The sequence below is a fragment of the Rhineura floridana genome, chromosome 9, assembly GCF_030035675.1.
Source record: "Rhineura floridana isolate rRhiFlo1 chromosome 9, rRhiFlo1.hap2, whole genome shotgun sequence".
In the NCBI taxonomy this organism is placed as follows: Eukaryota; Metazoa; Chordata; class Lepidosauria; order Squamata; family Rhineuridae; genus Rhineura; species Rhineura floridana.
Window position 1 is genome coordinate 100,983,752 of NC_084488.1, and position 16,671 is coordinate 101,000,422.

Consider the following 16,671-nt stretch of genomic DNA (forward strand, 5'->3'; position numbering starts at 1 on the left):
ATAGTCAAAATAAACATTTCAATTAATCCATCACATCAGAATCTGTTAGGTTCAATAATTTCAGTAGCCATTGTTCTATTATCTCTATTAGTTCCATTTTCCATCTTCCATCTTCAGTAGTCTTGTTAAGTCCAGTAATTTCAATATCCAATCTTCCATTATCAGTAATCCATAATAATCTTGCTGTCAAAGCCATAGTCATATAGTAGGAGTCTGATGGGAATTACCTCTATCCCAAATATTTTCTTGCCATCCATTCTGAATAGGTTGCTGAAATACTGCTGTAAAATCATATCTCTGTTCTTTTTTTCAAAATACACTGGGTCATCTCTTAAAAGTTTTTCCATTGTCACATGGCTGCAGTTAATTCCATAGATTTTCTCTATATTGGGCTCCATCACATCATTCCAGTCCAGAAGATTATCCATGCCATTGATAACTTTATCTCTAGAATCTTCATTCATTTCTTCAGAGATAACATTGAGTTCCAAACAATAGATTTTATTTCTAAAGTCCATAGACTCCAAATCTTGTTCCTGTTCCACGTTGGTTCCAATCTCCGGGATCTCCTCTCTCACAGGGACCCCTATTCCAGTCTCCAGGGTCTCCTCTCTCACAGGGACCCCTGTTCCAATCTCCGGGGTCTCCTCTCTCACAGGGACCCCTTCCAGGGTCACCTCTCTCACAGGGACCCTTATATCTTTAATCTCCTGCTTCATTTTACTCAATTCAATTTTCGTTATCTCAATCTCATCCATTATTTTCTGAAACATAGTTATTTCCAGATTTTCAGCCACTTTCTTAATTGCCATTTTAAAAGAAAAATATAGGAAAACCACTTCTTATTTCAGCAACAATTGGGTTAATTCTCCAAACTTGGTGACATCACAGTATAAACAGAGCAGACAGCCTTATCTCTCCAATAGTTAAGTAAACAAAATGCAGTTCCCAGGATCGAAACAATTAATGGCAATCGTCAAGAAACAGATTCGTCAAAATAAAATAGACCAAAAAGAGAGTAGTCTCAAAACAGTATAATATTTTTCAAAATAAAAATCTGGAATAGAAATCCCTCTTCTGTGTATATCTTTAGAATGCAAATCCAGGACAGCTTTTTGCAACAAAAACAGAGATAAGCTATTAATTAGTGCGTAGCAGAGAGAAGTTATGGCTCCCCAGTGAGATGTCAAAAACTGATCAATCTGGCAAATCTCTTTTAAACAGCAACAATTTAAGACAAGTAAAAGAAAAATATAGAAAGAAGGGTGCTTGCCTGTTAGTGCGTTCTCTCTTAGAAGATAAGATGAACGTTCGCTTTAACAGATAGAGCTTGCTGTTGAAAATCCGTCCCACCTTCGTCGGCTGGACCTCGTCCCATAAATTAATGAGATCTGGTCGTCCCAACAAAAATAGGCTTTGAGGTTAATCTCTTCGTTTCTCCCTACCCGGGAGAAGTTTAATCAGTCAAAAAAAAAAGAAAAAACTGACTGATATATCTGAATAAGCTTCTTTTGAGGCAGGAGCCCGTCTCAAAAGCAGGCACAGGCTAAGTCACCCTTCCCGGAAGTCCGAAGGGTTTTTTTTTAGATTACTCATTGATTGTGGTTTTATATTGTATTTTATTGTGTAATGTACGTCGCCTAGAGTGGCCGTTAATTCGGCCAGATAGGCGACTCATAAATAAAATTTTATTATTATTATTATTATTCTCTGATAATGTCTCTGACTTCACTCCATAGTTCTTCTGGTTCTCTGTCAACTAAGTTTAAAGCCTCAAATCTGTTCCTTATTTGATCTTTATATTCTTCTGGGATATTATTTAAAGTGTATTTTGGCATTATGAGTGCTTTGTTCTTTAGCTTTACTCTGATTTTTGATATGACCAGTTCATGATCTGTACCACAGTCTGCCCCTGGTCTTGTTTTCGCAGAAAGTATAGAACGTCTCCATCTTCTGTTACCAATGATATACTCAATTTGATTCCTATATTGACCATTTGGTGATGTCCACGTGTACAGTCATCTTTTCAGTTGCTCAAAAGTGTTTGCAAGAAACAAATTATTGGCTTCACAGAATTCAATAAGCCTTTCTCCTGCTTCATTTCTGTCTCCTAAGGCCCATTTTCCCACAATTTCTAGTTCTTCTCTGTTCGCTACTTTTGCATTCCAGTCCCCCATGCTTATCAGAATGTCTTGTTTTGGTGTGTCATCAATTCCTGTACTTCTGCATAAAAGCTCTCTTTTCAGTCGTCTTTTCTGTTGCTCATAAAATTTGTTTGCAAGAAACAAATTATTGGCTTCACAGAATTCGCTAAGTCCACATGGTAGTATTTCACATGGTAGTGATGTCTATTTTCTTGGTTTAGACCAGCTGTGGGGAACTTTGGCCATCGAGATGTTGCTGAACTACAGCTCCCATCATCCCTTGCCGTTAGTCATGTTTGGTGGGACTGATGGGAATTCAGCAACATCTATTTGTACCGAGGCTCAAGTGGCCTCAGTAGCAAGGAGTGCCATCAGCTTCGACTGGTGGCCCAGCTGCAACCCTGTCTGGACAGGGATAGCCTGACGTCTGTTGTCTACGCCCTTGTAACCTCAAAGCTGGATTACTGCAAAACTGCCTTTGAAGAGAGTTTGGAAACTGTAGCTGGTGCAGAATTCAGCAGCCAGATTCCTCCCTGGGGCAAGACAGTCTGAGCACATAACACCAATTCTGGCATAACTACACTGGCTACCAGTGTAGTTTCTGAGCTCAATTCAGAGTGCTGGTTTTGATCTATAAAGCGTATATGCCTCAGGACCTCAATACCTCAAGAACTGCCTCTCCCCATATGAACCAACCAAGACCCTGCATTTAGCATCTGAGGCCCTTCTTCATGGGCCCCTTCCAAGGGAGGCGCGGAGGGTAGTGATGTGAAAGTGGGCCTTCTCAGTAGTGGCCCCCCACTTATGCAACACTCTCCTCAGAGAGACCTAGTTTTAGGCACCAGGCAAAAAAAATTATCTTCTCCCAGGCATTTGACTCTCAATTTTGGAGGTTTTTTTGAGGGCTATTGAGGTTGTAGCCTCTTTTACAGGATGGGTTGTTCCACCGCTGTTATAGTCATGTGTTTAACTTTTTATTTTGTTTAAGTTTATATACTGTTTTAACTTCTTTAATGATTGAAAGTTGCTATGGATTCACTTTTGTAAAAAAAATGACTTAACAAATTCAAGAAACTAACCAACAAAGGTCTGAAGGGCCAAAGGTTCCTCATAGCTGGTTTAGACCTCTGATTTATCACTATGGACTTGCCTTGGAGATCACAATGTTCACGTAATCCACACATAACTTAGCCTTCACCTTGCAGCATCCCTGCCTGTATGTTCACCAGTTATTAGTTCAGATTATCTAACAGCAAACTGGGATAGCTGCTAGAGAAGCACCACTCAATATTTTTTTTAAAAAAAAGAGGTTTAGTTTGATTTCTCTCACTTGTACCAGCCGTGTTTTGACTGTAGGAAAATGTTTAGTTTCGCATTTTATTCAAAATATATTGGTACATCTCATTTAAGCAATGCATGTAGATGTCTACAAGCCTTCCCAGGGTTTCTGAATCTTGCCAGTCCCACTTGGATGACTGGGCTCTGCACAGAAACTATATCTAGGCTTTGTACCAAATGGCCCTACAACTTATTTTTTGGGGGAAAACATTTACACAAGGGACACAGAAATGAGGAAGGGCCATAGCTCAGTGGTACAGCATCTGCATGCATGTAGAATGTCACAGGTTCAATATCCAGCATCTCCAAGTAGGACTGTGAGATATCCCTGCCTGAAACCCCTGAGAGCTGCTACCAGTCAGTGTAGACAGTACTGAGCTATATGGATCACTGGTCTGATTCAGTATAAAGCAGCTTTCTAAGCTAAATATGCAAAACAAACTGTAAAAAAAGGAACCTTTTGATATGATGCACAGTAGGACAAACCACATCTTGCCATTTATACTCAGATGAAGCCTTACATGTTGCTATTTTCCTCAATTTAATTTTTATTTAACAAGATTTATATACTGCTTAATAAAAAACTCTAAGTAGTTTAGATAAAAATATAATGTATAAATATAAATATACCAATACAACCAAACTTTAAAACAGGTGGACATAAAATCTATCAAACTTTAGATAAAATCAATAGTTTTGAAACACTTGTACATAATAAAATGACATGTCTGGGTGGCTTTGCCTAAAAAAAAAAAAGTTTTCAGCAGGCTCCAAAAACTACAGTGAAGGCACCTGCTTAATATTTATAGGTGGAAAGTTCCAGAGAGTAGGTGCTGCCACACAAACTTGACTCCTTACAAGTATGGAATGAACATTATGTGGCATTTGTAAAAGTGCCAATTCTGCAGATTGAAGCGGTTGAGTGGGCTCATATTGAGCAAGGTGATCCTTCAAGTAAACTGGTCCCAAAGCTAATAGCAACAGCTTGAATATGGCTTGGTAACAAACCCTACAAAACATATACACTTGTTTTTCATTGTTTGTGATGCAAATAACTAAGCTAAAACAGTTCTTCATAAAAACATTGTGATCTTCATGGTAAAGAATGAATTCCCATAGCAGACATCCTTCCAAAACAATATACCACATTATTTGTCCACTGTGTTTGAGATTTATTTGCTCTGAAGGAGTTTTGGAAGAAAATGGCTAGGAAAGACAGTTACGAGATGAGAACCTTAAGGATTAATGGTTTATCCCCTATGATGTAATCTCACTCCAATGGCTATCACCCATCCTCCTTCTCGTAATTGCGCTACACATTCCATGAAATGAAAAAGCCCAGGGCACTTCTCAAAAGCTCTGTGTAAATGTGTATTCCTCTTTGGTTTAATTCAGCTGCTGCCAAAATATATGTGCCCACAGGAAGACTTTAAAAACTCCGTGGGGGATAGAGATAGAGAGAATGCAGTAGAACTTATTGGCTGCTGTCCATATTACACCACACTGAGAACTATTCCAGATGGACAGGAATTCCAAAGGAGTTCAGACCCTCTGTTGAATGACGAGGCAGTGTATCAAGACAGAGATTAGGGTTGGAGAGATCCTGGAGCAGTTATATCTGCTGGGAAATGCCATAAAGTAGTCTACCAAATGCATGCTGTGGAGTATCACCAGATGAAGCGCATAATCTGCATGCCACAAACTAACAGTGGGGTTTGTTTAATGCAGCGAGCCATGGCAACTAACCTTGAAGATCATTTCATTATCCAGAGCAGCTGCCCCAAACTCACTCATGAACAGCTTGGAAGCTTACTCTTGTGCTTATATTTTGTGATCACCATGCCAAGCAATTCTGGAGGGGGGAGTAGGGAAATAAAGAAAAAGGGTGTGGAGTAGTCTGAGATCTTAACACAGGAAACATTTTTTTTAAAATCAATTGAACTATATGCAGGGTTCCTGTTTGCATTGCAGGATTTTTATATGCACAGGCATTCAAACTGCAGTAGTCATGTGCATTACCAAATAAATGAACGAGGACAAAGTTGTGCGTAAATGTGAATATGCTAATTATCATAGTGGGAAGACTGTGACCACGTAACCCTGACTGCATGTTGAGTTTGCTGGCCAAGTGTCAATGCTCTCCTTTCTTAGAGTTTATCTTTTACCTTTACACCTGACTTGGACTAACAGCCTTCAAATCAAACACTCTCCTGTGACTGTCCTTCAGATCAAAGACTGTCCTCTGTAAAGCAACCCTAAAAAAAGCCACCCAAGGCCATTTTGCCAGCAAACTGTTTTTTTTACTTGGGATGGGATGTTGCAGTATTAAGCAAGCATGTGAGTTCACACAAACATGCAATTTAAAGCTATTCTGCACAAGATAGTGAAATCCTGAACCATACAATCTTGCAGTGCCTGGGAGGGTTGGGGTTCCTTTTTGTATTTCAATTCTTCCCCATGTAGAAATCTCCAGGCATATATTTATTAGGGCAATTTTCATGACAATTCCTGAAGCTGGGCCAAATTACAAGTAAACAATAGATAATTCATTTTAAGAGGGAGGGAGGGAGAGCTAGTAGTAGTGATGGCATTTGCCACTGAATATCAGCTGCAGGTGGCAAACTGCAGGAGAGGCTATCCATGGCCTTTCCTGAATTCCAGCTTGCATCTTTGGCTGCTGGCCATAGACTTACAGCCATATAATCTAGTCTTATTTGTATGGATACAACTATCGGTTACACTGACATGCTTTTGCCCATGGCAAGAAACGTAGGTAACACAAAGAGGGAGCTGTCACAAGTGGTTCATGAGACTGACAGCGTGGAAATCGTTGTTGTTGTTGTTGTTACGTGCCTTCAAGTCAATTACGACCTTATGGCGACCTTATGAATCAGTGACCTCCAACAGCATCTGTCATGAACCACCCTGTTCAGATCTTGTAAGTTCAGGTCTGTGGCTTCCATTAGGGAATCAATCCATCTCTTGTTTGGCCTTCCTCTTTTTATACTCCAGTATTTTATTTTGAGGTGAAGGTCCATCACCACACATAACATCTGCATGTGATATAGGCTGTTATGTTCTATTCCCATGTTACAAGTATTTTTAATTTCCCACTATTGGGGCTAAGCTGTGGGCAGTTGTCAGAGGTAAGCCAGACAAGAAAAACACAAGCCAGGGAGTCAGATGCAAGGGACCAAACCGGAGACTCAGAGCCAAGTAACACATAAAAGCACATCAGAGCCAGGAAGAACTCATTGTTCATGTAATGACCCAGGTCAAGCAAGCTGTGTGTTATAGCCCTTTCTGTCTGGAATGGCAGGGGCAGTCGAAAGCCTGAGGGCACTTGACTGCTAGGAGGATGCTCCAAGCTGCACTTCCAATATGGAGCAGCTGAACAAAGAGGTGAAGGTTCCAAACTGGTTCTAGCTTCGGCAGCTCCTGACAACCACATATTATTTTTAAGGGAAAGAATTGTGGAAAACTTGTCTCACATAAATACTGCCTAATGCTCACATTACAACATACATGCAGTGGCCATTTGCACCACACATTTGGCATTCCTAAAGTACCATCCATGTGAAGCCCTGGAAACAGAATGAACTCTTTTTATACAGTTGCTGTGGCCTAGCAGTACTGCTTGTTTGATCCTGGACTGATTGTACATGTTTAGGGAGTGAGGAGTTAGCTGAATTTATCTCATAAAAATGTAGGCATCCCAAACCTAAGGTTCACTTGTGCAATGACTTGTACTGAGCTATGCCAGACAAACCACTGGGCTTGATAGCTGCTTGAGAGTGTCTGAGAAGCCCATCCTACAGAATGCAATTTGGCTAAGAAGCATAGACAATACAATACATAGGCACTTTAATTCTAATTCCCATCCTTGTACTATGTTTCCAAGGCCAGCATAATTATTACATTAATTATAATCCCCTGAGCAGTTAACGGACAGCTATATGATTTCACTTCAGCATCACCATCTTGTTCGTCTTTTTAAAAGATTTGCCATGAACCACAGTTGTTGAAACATATGCCATGCAAGATGCAGATGTGGACTTTTAAATGAATGAGAAAAGGCACATATACACATACAATGCTTTCATTAATACATTCTTCAATATAAACATGATGGGATTTTGCTTTTCAAGTCCTTTCATTTTAAAATACAAGTATGAATCACAGTACATAACTATTTCTGAAAATAAAATAACAGATTTTTGAGTTATGATTACTAATGGCTGCTCTACAGGGATAGGAAAAATTACCACCACCGAGGAAGTATATACTTTCTGTCCACAAAATGAGAGGGGGGGTATTCTTTAATGACCCTGGGGTATCAATGATTTCATTTAGAATTGAATCATTTCACCATTTTAGAATTCCCCCCGCCCCCCGGGTTTAAAACATAAATAGTACAGAGGAGCCAGTTGCCTTGGGAGGGTCCCCATGGATATAACCAAGTTCTGCTAAGAGAAATTTTGACACCATTAATTAATTAGTTTTCAACAGGAGCTGGGCTCTCTCAGTGACTCCTGTTCTGCCATCAGTAAAGTGTGATTTCCTAGTAAATTTCAAGCAAGCTATTTCTGGTAACTCCCCCTAATTAACACCAGACTGCTAACAATAAATTAGGCTCTATGTGTTTCTGATATAACCAAGATCTTGTCTGAGCACACGATATTAACGTCCCCAGAAAAGTAAAACTCCAGCCTAAATTAAGCTTTTGCTGCTTAAAAGGATTTATGTGCAGTTCTGCAAGAAAGGCTTTGAAGATGTTTTACAGTATGTTTCAACCAGAAAACCTTTTGACTGAAAGATTTGTTGTAGGTTGAGTGGTGAAGGGGGGTTTATTGTGAAAACACAGTGTTAAGACTATACATATTACACTAGATTACAGTTTCTTAATGACTGAATGACGGATCTGTTATTTTTGTTTCTTGGTGCATTTTAAGGTTAAATTATATTGTGGGTTGACAGAAATCAACCCTCTGCTGTAAAAATGTCAAACCTAGTCTTGATACCTTTAAGAGTTTGGCTTCTGGAGTTTAATATGCTGTTTTGCAAATAGACTTGCATTTGTCTTTAATTGTAGCCTAAACAAATGAAACAGGCAGGATTCCTGTAAAGCTGCCTCTAGCTTTTTATAGTCAGATGCAGTGTTTCCCTTTCCTTGTACAAACAAGGCAGAAAACAACAGCACATTCTCCTAGTCAAAAGATACCCAGCTCATAAGTATCTTATGAGGCTACTGTTATCATGAAGTAATTGACCATGTTACCATAGATGGTTAAGTATCCTAAGGTGAAATCAGAGAATGCTTTGTGCCAAGGCTAAATACAGTATCAGATAAATTCAGTCAGAGGAGATAGAATTGCAGTTCCTATTTACTGTCTCCAGCTTAGAGAGAGCACTAGACATCTTTGCACACAACTCTGTCAAATATTCTGTTTTCCACCCAGGAGTTGGGAATTTAAAAGAAAAAAGACGATAAACCAAGATAAGTGGGATACAGGCATCTGATTTCAATAGAGTACCTTAGACACCTTGCTGTCATCTTGTGAAAACACAGGCTGCATTCACACAATCAAACACTGACTTAATGAATTGAGATATGCATGAGCTCCGTGCACTTGCAGACAGTCTCTTCTTTCCCACTTCACTCCTCCCTTCATATGAGTGAACTAACAAGCTAGGAAGTTGCAGGTAACCATAGCTTCCATTACATGAAAACCAGGAAACTATGGCTTCCAAGCAAACCAGGATATGAAGTCATGGTTGAAAGTTGGCTTATGTATGCTGGCTTTTTTGGAAGACACTGAGTACTTCATGGACTTAAGTCCACTTATTTCAACAGGTTTCCTCCGAGTATGACTTAGTTGGATATTATCCATTAATATGAGTTTTCAGTTTCGAAGTTAACTGCAGCATCTTGGCTTATTCCTCTGCTTATGGGAAGGAAAAAGTAAAGGGGTGGTGTGTGAGTGCACTGACCTCGTGCATATCCTGGTTTATTAAGCCAGGATTTGACTATGTAAACCAGCTAAGAGATGAGTGTTTAAAAAAAATACCTAAATAAATAAATAAAAACTTTGCAATTCCATAGACATTTTTATTTATTGTGTTACTGATTGTGCTTTTTGTAACAACTGGATCCAGAGACTACTGACAACAGAAGCACAGCTATGTGTTTAGATAAGATGCTTAAAAGGAGAAAAAAATATATAGAAGCAATAAAATAAAACAGAGCATGCACATCACCAGAATCTATTGACTGAATTAAAACAAAGTCTAGAAAATCCAAAACTGTTTCTGTCTGTCTTGCTCCTGAATATCATCCCCCCACTCCTGATAAATAATGGAAAATATCAAAGTGCAACAATCCCCAGTTTTTGCTTTAGCTCTTGTTCCACTGGAACGTTAAATATTCTATTAAGAGAGAATGATGTACTGGCCAGTTACAATATGCAAAAACCTCTCAACACAGCTTCATCTTACCCTTAATGCCTGCTTCTCATAAACACCTTGAGTTTCAGCTCTGCTGTCTGAAGCAAGCTATTTTCTAATCAAAGTGTTCCTAAACATGCACGCAAATGTCGTGTTCTCAGTTATTTTACTTTCTTTACTTTTGTGTTAATAATAGTCGCTAGGACATTTGCAGAATAGCAGGTGGCAGAACTATTTAATAAATACTGGGCATTGCCTGCTATGCTCAAAGTCCGTTTGAATGTAATTTTGCAACTTGTAAGCTTCCAAGATGACTGCCAGTTCATGAAGTTTGCTATATCATATAAGAAAATGACACATCTAAAGACTTCAGAGTAGCCTTTCCCAACCTTTTGGTCCCTGGACATTGTTGAACTACAGCTCAGGAATTATGGTAACTGTAGTCAAGCAACATCTGGGAACCAAAAGTTTGGGAAAGGCTGTTAGAGGTAAATGAATAAAGCTTCAAAAAATAAAAACAGATATATTTATAGAAGAGTCTCACCACAAAATATTTAGTCAGTAAGAAAAGTGGACTGCTAAAATCTTGGCTATCACTATTAAAAGCATGGTATGAAATTTAAATATACAATGAAATTCCCATAGATTTTAAGTCTCAGGTTTATTTATATGCTTGGGTAGCCATACATGCTCTGCAGAACTTACTAGATGCTGGATTATTAATGAAACAGAGTACAGAGGCTATATTTTATGAGTTGTATTCAGCTTAAGTTATAGAGTAGACCCATTGTAACTAATAAATCTAAATTAGTCATGTCTGTTAAATTTCAGTGGGTCTACTACCCATAGGACTAATGTTTGCTACAACCCATTGTTTCTATTTGTTTATAACAGAAACCGGTTGAATACAGACAACCATTAACAAGGCAACGACTTGCATGGAGCAAGGAAAAATTAATAAAAAATCTGTGCTTGAACCAAAACATGGAAGAGTGGTAATACTCTTCTGTTATGAAGAACTAGTTCCCCTCTATTCAACACTGGTTAGGCCTCATCTTTATTGTGTCCAGTTCTGGACACTGCGCTTTAAGGATGCAGGCAAACTGGAACAGGTCCAGAGGAGAGCAATGAACATAATCAGGGGACCTGAAACAAAGCCCTATGAGGAGAGACTGAAAGAACTGGGCATGTTTAGCCTTGAGAAGGAAAGATTGAGGGGAAATATGATAGCATTCTTCCAGTACTTGAAAGGTTGTCACACAGAGGAAGGCCAGGGTCTCTTCTTGAGCATCCCGGGATGCAGGACACAAAATAATGAGCTCAAGTTGCAGGAAGCTAGATTTCAGCTGAAAAAACTTCCTCACAGTTAGAGTGGTATGACAATGGAACCAATTCCCTAGGGAGGTGGTGGGCTCTCCAATACTGGAGGCATTTAAGAGGCAGCTGGACAGACTCCTGTCAAGTATGTTTTAAGTTCGATTCCTGCATCGAATAGGAGGTTGGCCTTATAGGCCCCTTCCAACCCTGCTATTCTATGATTCTATCACTTGGTTGGACAATAGAGATTACTGGTTTACCAAGACCCTGCAGTATGTTATCAGCTGGCAAACGGCCATCTGTATTGACACAGGCACAAACCAACTGTACAGAAAGCACCAGAATGAAACCTTGCAATCAGGACAGCATGTGGGTAGATCTTTTAATATAAAACAAAAATCAAAGTTGTGCTCCTAATCATGCTATCATAGATTTTTCCATTTTGCCTTGCCCTTTATCGTCACATGCCTCAAGAACTATAATTCATCCAAATTTCTATTTTCTTATCATAAGTGTAAAACTTCAATATGCTTGCAGGGCATGGGACAGTAATCAGGATTTGCCATGTAGAAAAACTTAGCCTGTCATACAACTAAGAGAATCATGAATCAGTATGTTTGACTGGGGAAGTGGAAGCCAGGTGTGCAAGTACACACTGGTGTATGATCACCTGCAAGTCAACATTGGCAAATTAGTTTAAAAACAACTTTCATTCTATGCTTTTAAGTTTAAAAGGTAGAATATGTATACTTTATATATCACTTCAATGGGAAATGGAATATTTCACACCCCACAGTCCAGTCTGTGAAATCATTGCAATGTGACACAGGGTTTAATAGTTCAAAGCAGCAGTTTTTTTTTTTGGAGTCATTCTTTAGAAGTGATTGAGAACCAAGGCAAACATGGCTAAACTGATTCCTAAGATCAGCTGGAAAGGATTACTTTACTTTTACTTCATTTATTTATTTATTTAAAAATTAACATGGTAGCCTGGCCCAGTCATCCCTTATGTAGATGCTATTGAGGCAAACTTACTCTATCCCTTGTACACATAAAATGCATATGCATAAACACACACTTCCACCACTTTTGCATTACAGTATAAGTTCTTTTCATTTTCTCCTCTTTCAAAGTGATAAATATCTTAGTTTGCATTTTATTACAAAATCATCTTCCTATCTCTGGAGAAACAGGAACTGATCTATGTAGAAAGAACTTCAACTAATTCACATATATATATTTACAGATTATGGCAAGAAGCAAGCAAAGCATCTGTATTAAAATGGTAAATTAACATAATTCACAATGTCATGTGCACAACAGAAAAGAATGATCACAATTTTTATTTCCTCTTACTGTGCTCTAATGCAGTGAGAATCTTGTATCTAAGAAAGCTGTTGTTTCATCCCTTACCCGTCCCTTTTCTATTTGCTACACCAATAGAAGTGCTATATGCACACAGAGGTATATACAAAGAAGGTATAGAGGTGATCTTATGTAATCCAAAGGAGACTCCCCCTTATCCGTAAGTCTTCTTCTAACAACATTTATTACATTTTAGAAGTAGGTAAGTTATGTTCTTCCTACACACTCATGCAAAAAAGTCAAATCTTTATATGATGTGGCAGTTAAAAGAACTGTTTCAAATCTCCTAATACAGTGTGAACACTCCCTTTTGTGCCAAATAGTTTTATGTTGTTAGTTGTATTTTTGAAAAGCACAATACATACCAGTTAAACTGATTCATTACCCAAAACTGAGCCGCCTTTTGTTTCTCCCCACCTAAGAAGCAGCAGCAAACTCACCTCTAATTTTCCCATGTGCTTATGAATCATTTTACCACTAATGGCACTTAAAGATGAATGCAAGGTGAGCTACAAAATGTGTGACTGAAACAATATTATCTTTTGTAAAACAAAAACAAAAACTCCATATAATCTCAGAGGTTTGCGTTTCATTTGTCTGACATCAGTACTACAGCTCACTGTTAAAATCAGGGGTGTGGAACCTCTGCCCTCCCCCCAAATGCTGTTGGGTTCCAACTTCCATCAGTCTCAGACAACACAGCCAATGATCAGGGATGCCGGGAATTTGAGTCCACCAACATCTGGCAGGCCACAGGTTAGCCACCCCTGCTCTAAATGCTCCCTGTTGTATTACATGAAACAGTCATAAACCTTATTCCTTCTTTGCTTCTACAGTTAAAAAGTCTAGATTAATACTTCAGTAAGCCTACTGAAAACCGACACCTGACAATTTTGTTTTCCTGTCAATGTGATTGTTTTAGCAACATCCAGTACTTTAGATGTTCACAGAGTGGGCATGTTTCTTGCACAGGGGTTTGTCCTTTTTAGAGAAAAAAGTCTGGCCTTCCAAACTCTCACAGCACACCTAAAATGAAACAAAAAGATAATGAATTGTTTCTCATTCTAAAAATGAATGCATAGTAGTTAATAACAATATAGGTGATTTAGGTCCCCAACATTCTAATTCTAAGCCTACCACTACCACCACCACCACCACCAGTAGTAGTAATAGTAGTAGTAGTAGTAATAATATAAAAGTGGAAGCTGCAACAAAATGTTGCATTCAGGAATGCTCTTGTTCAGGCCTCCATCCGCTCATGCTCTCTTTATGGATCTCCATTCCATTTATGCTCCCCTCACTTTTCCAATTCCTCCCCCAAACAGTCAGCCAGCATTTTGGGCCCACTGAGTAGGCTCATTCTTCCACTGGGCTGTTTTTGCGTCCCCCAACTTAGGATTCTTTTTCTAAAGAGCTTTTCTACTTCTACGAACATTGAGATTCTCCCAAGCCTGCTGATACTTCCCTCTTGTGTGTAGATGGTGCCATCTTGGCTCAGTAAGGATCCATACAGAGAACAAACTCACGATTAGTTTGTAGAATTGATTTGATTCAATGTTATAGCCGGCTTTACTCTGTGAGATTTTCTATTGCTATTAGAAGCCACCAAGAGCTTTTCAAGTAGGAAAAGGTCAGAGGTTGCAGTGGGGAGGATGGCGGTGGAATTTCTGCACTGGATACAATACATATTTTTATACCGGCCTTCCTCCAAAGAATTCAGTGCATATGGTCTCCCTCCTCCCCTTTTTATCCTCCTGTGTTCCCTGTGAAGTAGGCTGGGCTGGGAAATAGTGGCTGCGCTCAAGGATGTCCAGTGAGCTTTATGACAGAATTAGGATCTGAACCTGCTTCTCTCCTTGGTTTAAGCGTGGTAGACTGAATGCCTCGGTCTGAAAAGATAGAGGGAAACACAGTGGACGCCACATGCAGTACTCTATGTGCCTTTGGATATTTATCCACCATGACAACAAAGGAAGCTGAAGTGACTTACATTTCTTTGGTCCATGGAGCTCAGCACTGTCTGTCTACTGAATGGCAGTGGCTCTCTAGGGTTTGAGGCAGAAATCTTTCTCAGTCCTACTTGGAGATGTCAGGGACTGAATAGGAGGAATTATCTGCATGCAAGGCATGTGCTCTATCACTGAGCTACAGCCCTTCAACAGAAGGCTATAAACTTCTGTGTTTAACGACAGATGTTAAACAAAGGAGGAGGAAGAAATGTGTGTTCTTCAAGGGGCACAAACATGAATGATTGAAGTACGTTAGGAAAATAGTGTGAAATAAATCCACACCAAAGAAATTTTTAAGAAGCAAAAAAAGGCCAGCTTTACAGTAGCAAAACACTGTCCAAGCTACTATGAAAAAGTGCTTTCTTTTGTGCACTATGCCAGCTAAAGGGCATTTCATCACTAACTCCCATCTTATTCAGGTTAGCACAAGCTAAAAGACACAATATAGTTTTTATACTTACTGAGCACACAAAGCAAGTATCGTGCCAAGTGTGTCCTAAGGCTTCCAGGAACCTGTCCCCAGCTTCAATGGGGAATTCACAGCCATGGCACATGGTACCAAAGAGTGCATAGTAATCTGTGTAAACACAAACACGATCACTTAACAAAATATCTCAACTTGCCAGCAACCCCCAAAGCAGAATGTATAGGCACAGAGTGCTCCACAAACATACCGCAGATGAGAAATGCCAAGATTTATCACAGTTAGTAAGAATTAGCGGGTAAGAACATGATTCTCAGATTCCCCCTGCCCTTCAGTATTCCACCACTATATGGGCAACATCCCATACTCTGAGTAGACCCACTGAAATCAAGTAAATCTTGGGTACACCAATTTCAATGGGTCTGCTCTGAGTCTGGTATCACCCTATGGTTTTTCCTTAACTGAAAGCACAGAGAGAAAAATGAAATTCTACCGAATTACGTTACAAAATACAACATTAGAAACAATTTAAAACTAATTACAGTCACAAGTACAGCGTGGGTCTTAAAAATATGCTTCTCAAGCATCAGAGACCAGGGTAAAGAGGTGCATCTTCAGCATATGGTGAAAGGTGTATAGTGAAGGTGCTAGATGCATCTCTGGGGAGGACATTCTGCCATGCCACAGAGAAAGCCCTCTCCTGGGCTACCACCCCCTGAGCTTCTGAGGGCCCCCTCTGCTGATCTTAACACCTAAGAGGGTCTATAGGGAAGGAGGCAATCTTTCAGCTATTTAGAGCCCAAGTCGTTTAGGGCTTTAAACACCAATATGAGAACCTTGAATTGGCCTGGAAATGAACTGGCAACCTGTTTTAAAACAGGGACATATGTCATTTAAATGGAACCCCAGCCAATAATCTGGCCAGTGCATTTTGGACCAATTGATGTTTCAGAGTTGTTTTCAAGGGCAGCCCCAAGTAGAGCACATTGCAACAATTCAGTCTGGAAATTACTAGAAAATGGAATACAGTGGCCAAGTCATTTTTGTCCAAAAGGGGCTATAGCTGGTGAACCAATCAGAATTGGAAAAAGTTACTCCTAGTCACTGAGGCCACCTGCACCTCCAGTGACAGTACTGAAAACAGGAGTACTCCCAAGTTTAACTGTAAGCTTGGAGGATCATAAAATTCTGGGCAAACAGAACATACAATAGTTTGATATATCATAAATGCTGCATTATAAGTGTAGTTTATCAGCATGTATGTCTGTATATCTGTAATCCTATAGGACAGAGTCATATTTAAATGTCTTAAATAAATAAATAGTAAAGAGTTAATAATCACTTTCTTCCGCAGACTCAATCTGTAGTGCAAGTGTAGCCAAGATGGTACCCTCCAGATGTTGTTGAACTATGACTCCCATCTGCTGCAGCCACCAAGGGCAATGGTTAGAGATGATAGGAGACAGGAGAGCTATCTCTGCGCTAGTGCCTCTGACTTGCCTACATCTTCTGCCTCGTTCTGGCACTGTTTATGCACTTGCAGATCTGGGTATACAGTAGTAGTGAATCTAGACAATGACTGCTTCCAAAGCTACATCCCTCCATGCATGAGTGGATGGACTGAGATAAT

General features: G+C 39.5%; 1 protein-coding gene across 7 annotated transcripts in view; it reads right to left on the bottom strand.

Annotated features, from left to right (window-relative positions):
• Positions 1 to 7,567: 7,567 nt before the first annotated feature.
• The window catches only part of PDLIM5 (PDZ and LIM domain 5), a 186,392-nt gene continuing 177,288 nt past the window's right edge, over positions 7,568 to 16,671 (bottom strand). For all 7 annotated transcript variants that reach the window (XM_061582996.1, XM_061582993.1, XM_061582998.1 and 4 more), the window contains 2 exons: positions 15,079 to 15,194; positions 7,568 to 13,634 (listed from right to left, as the gene is read on the bottom strand). In XM_061582996.1, coding sequence (XP_061438980.1) covers positions 13,545 to 13,634; positions 15,079 to 15,194 — 206 coding nt within the window. In that variant the 3' untranslated portion in view covers positions 7,568 to 13,544. The remainder of the gene's footprint in view (positions 13,635 to 15,078; positions 15,195 to 16,671) is intronic.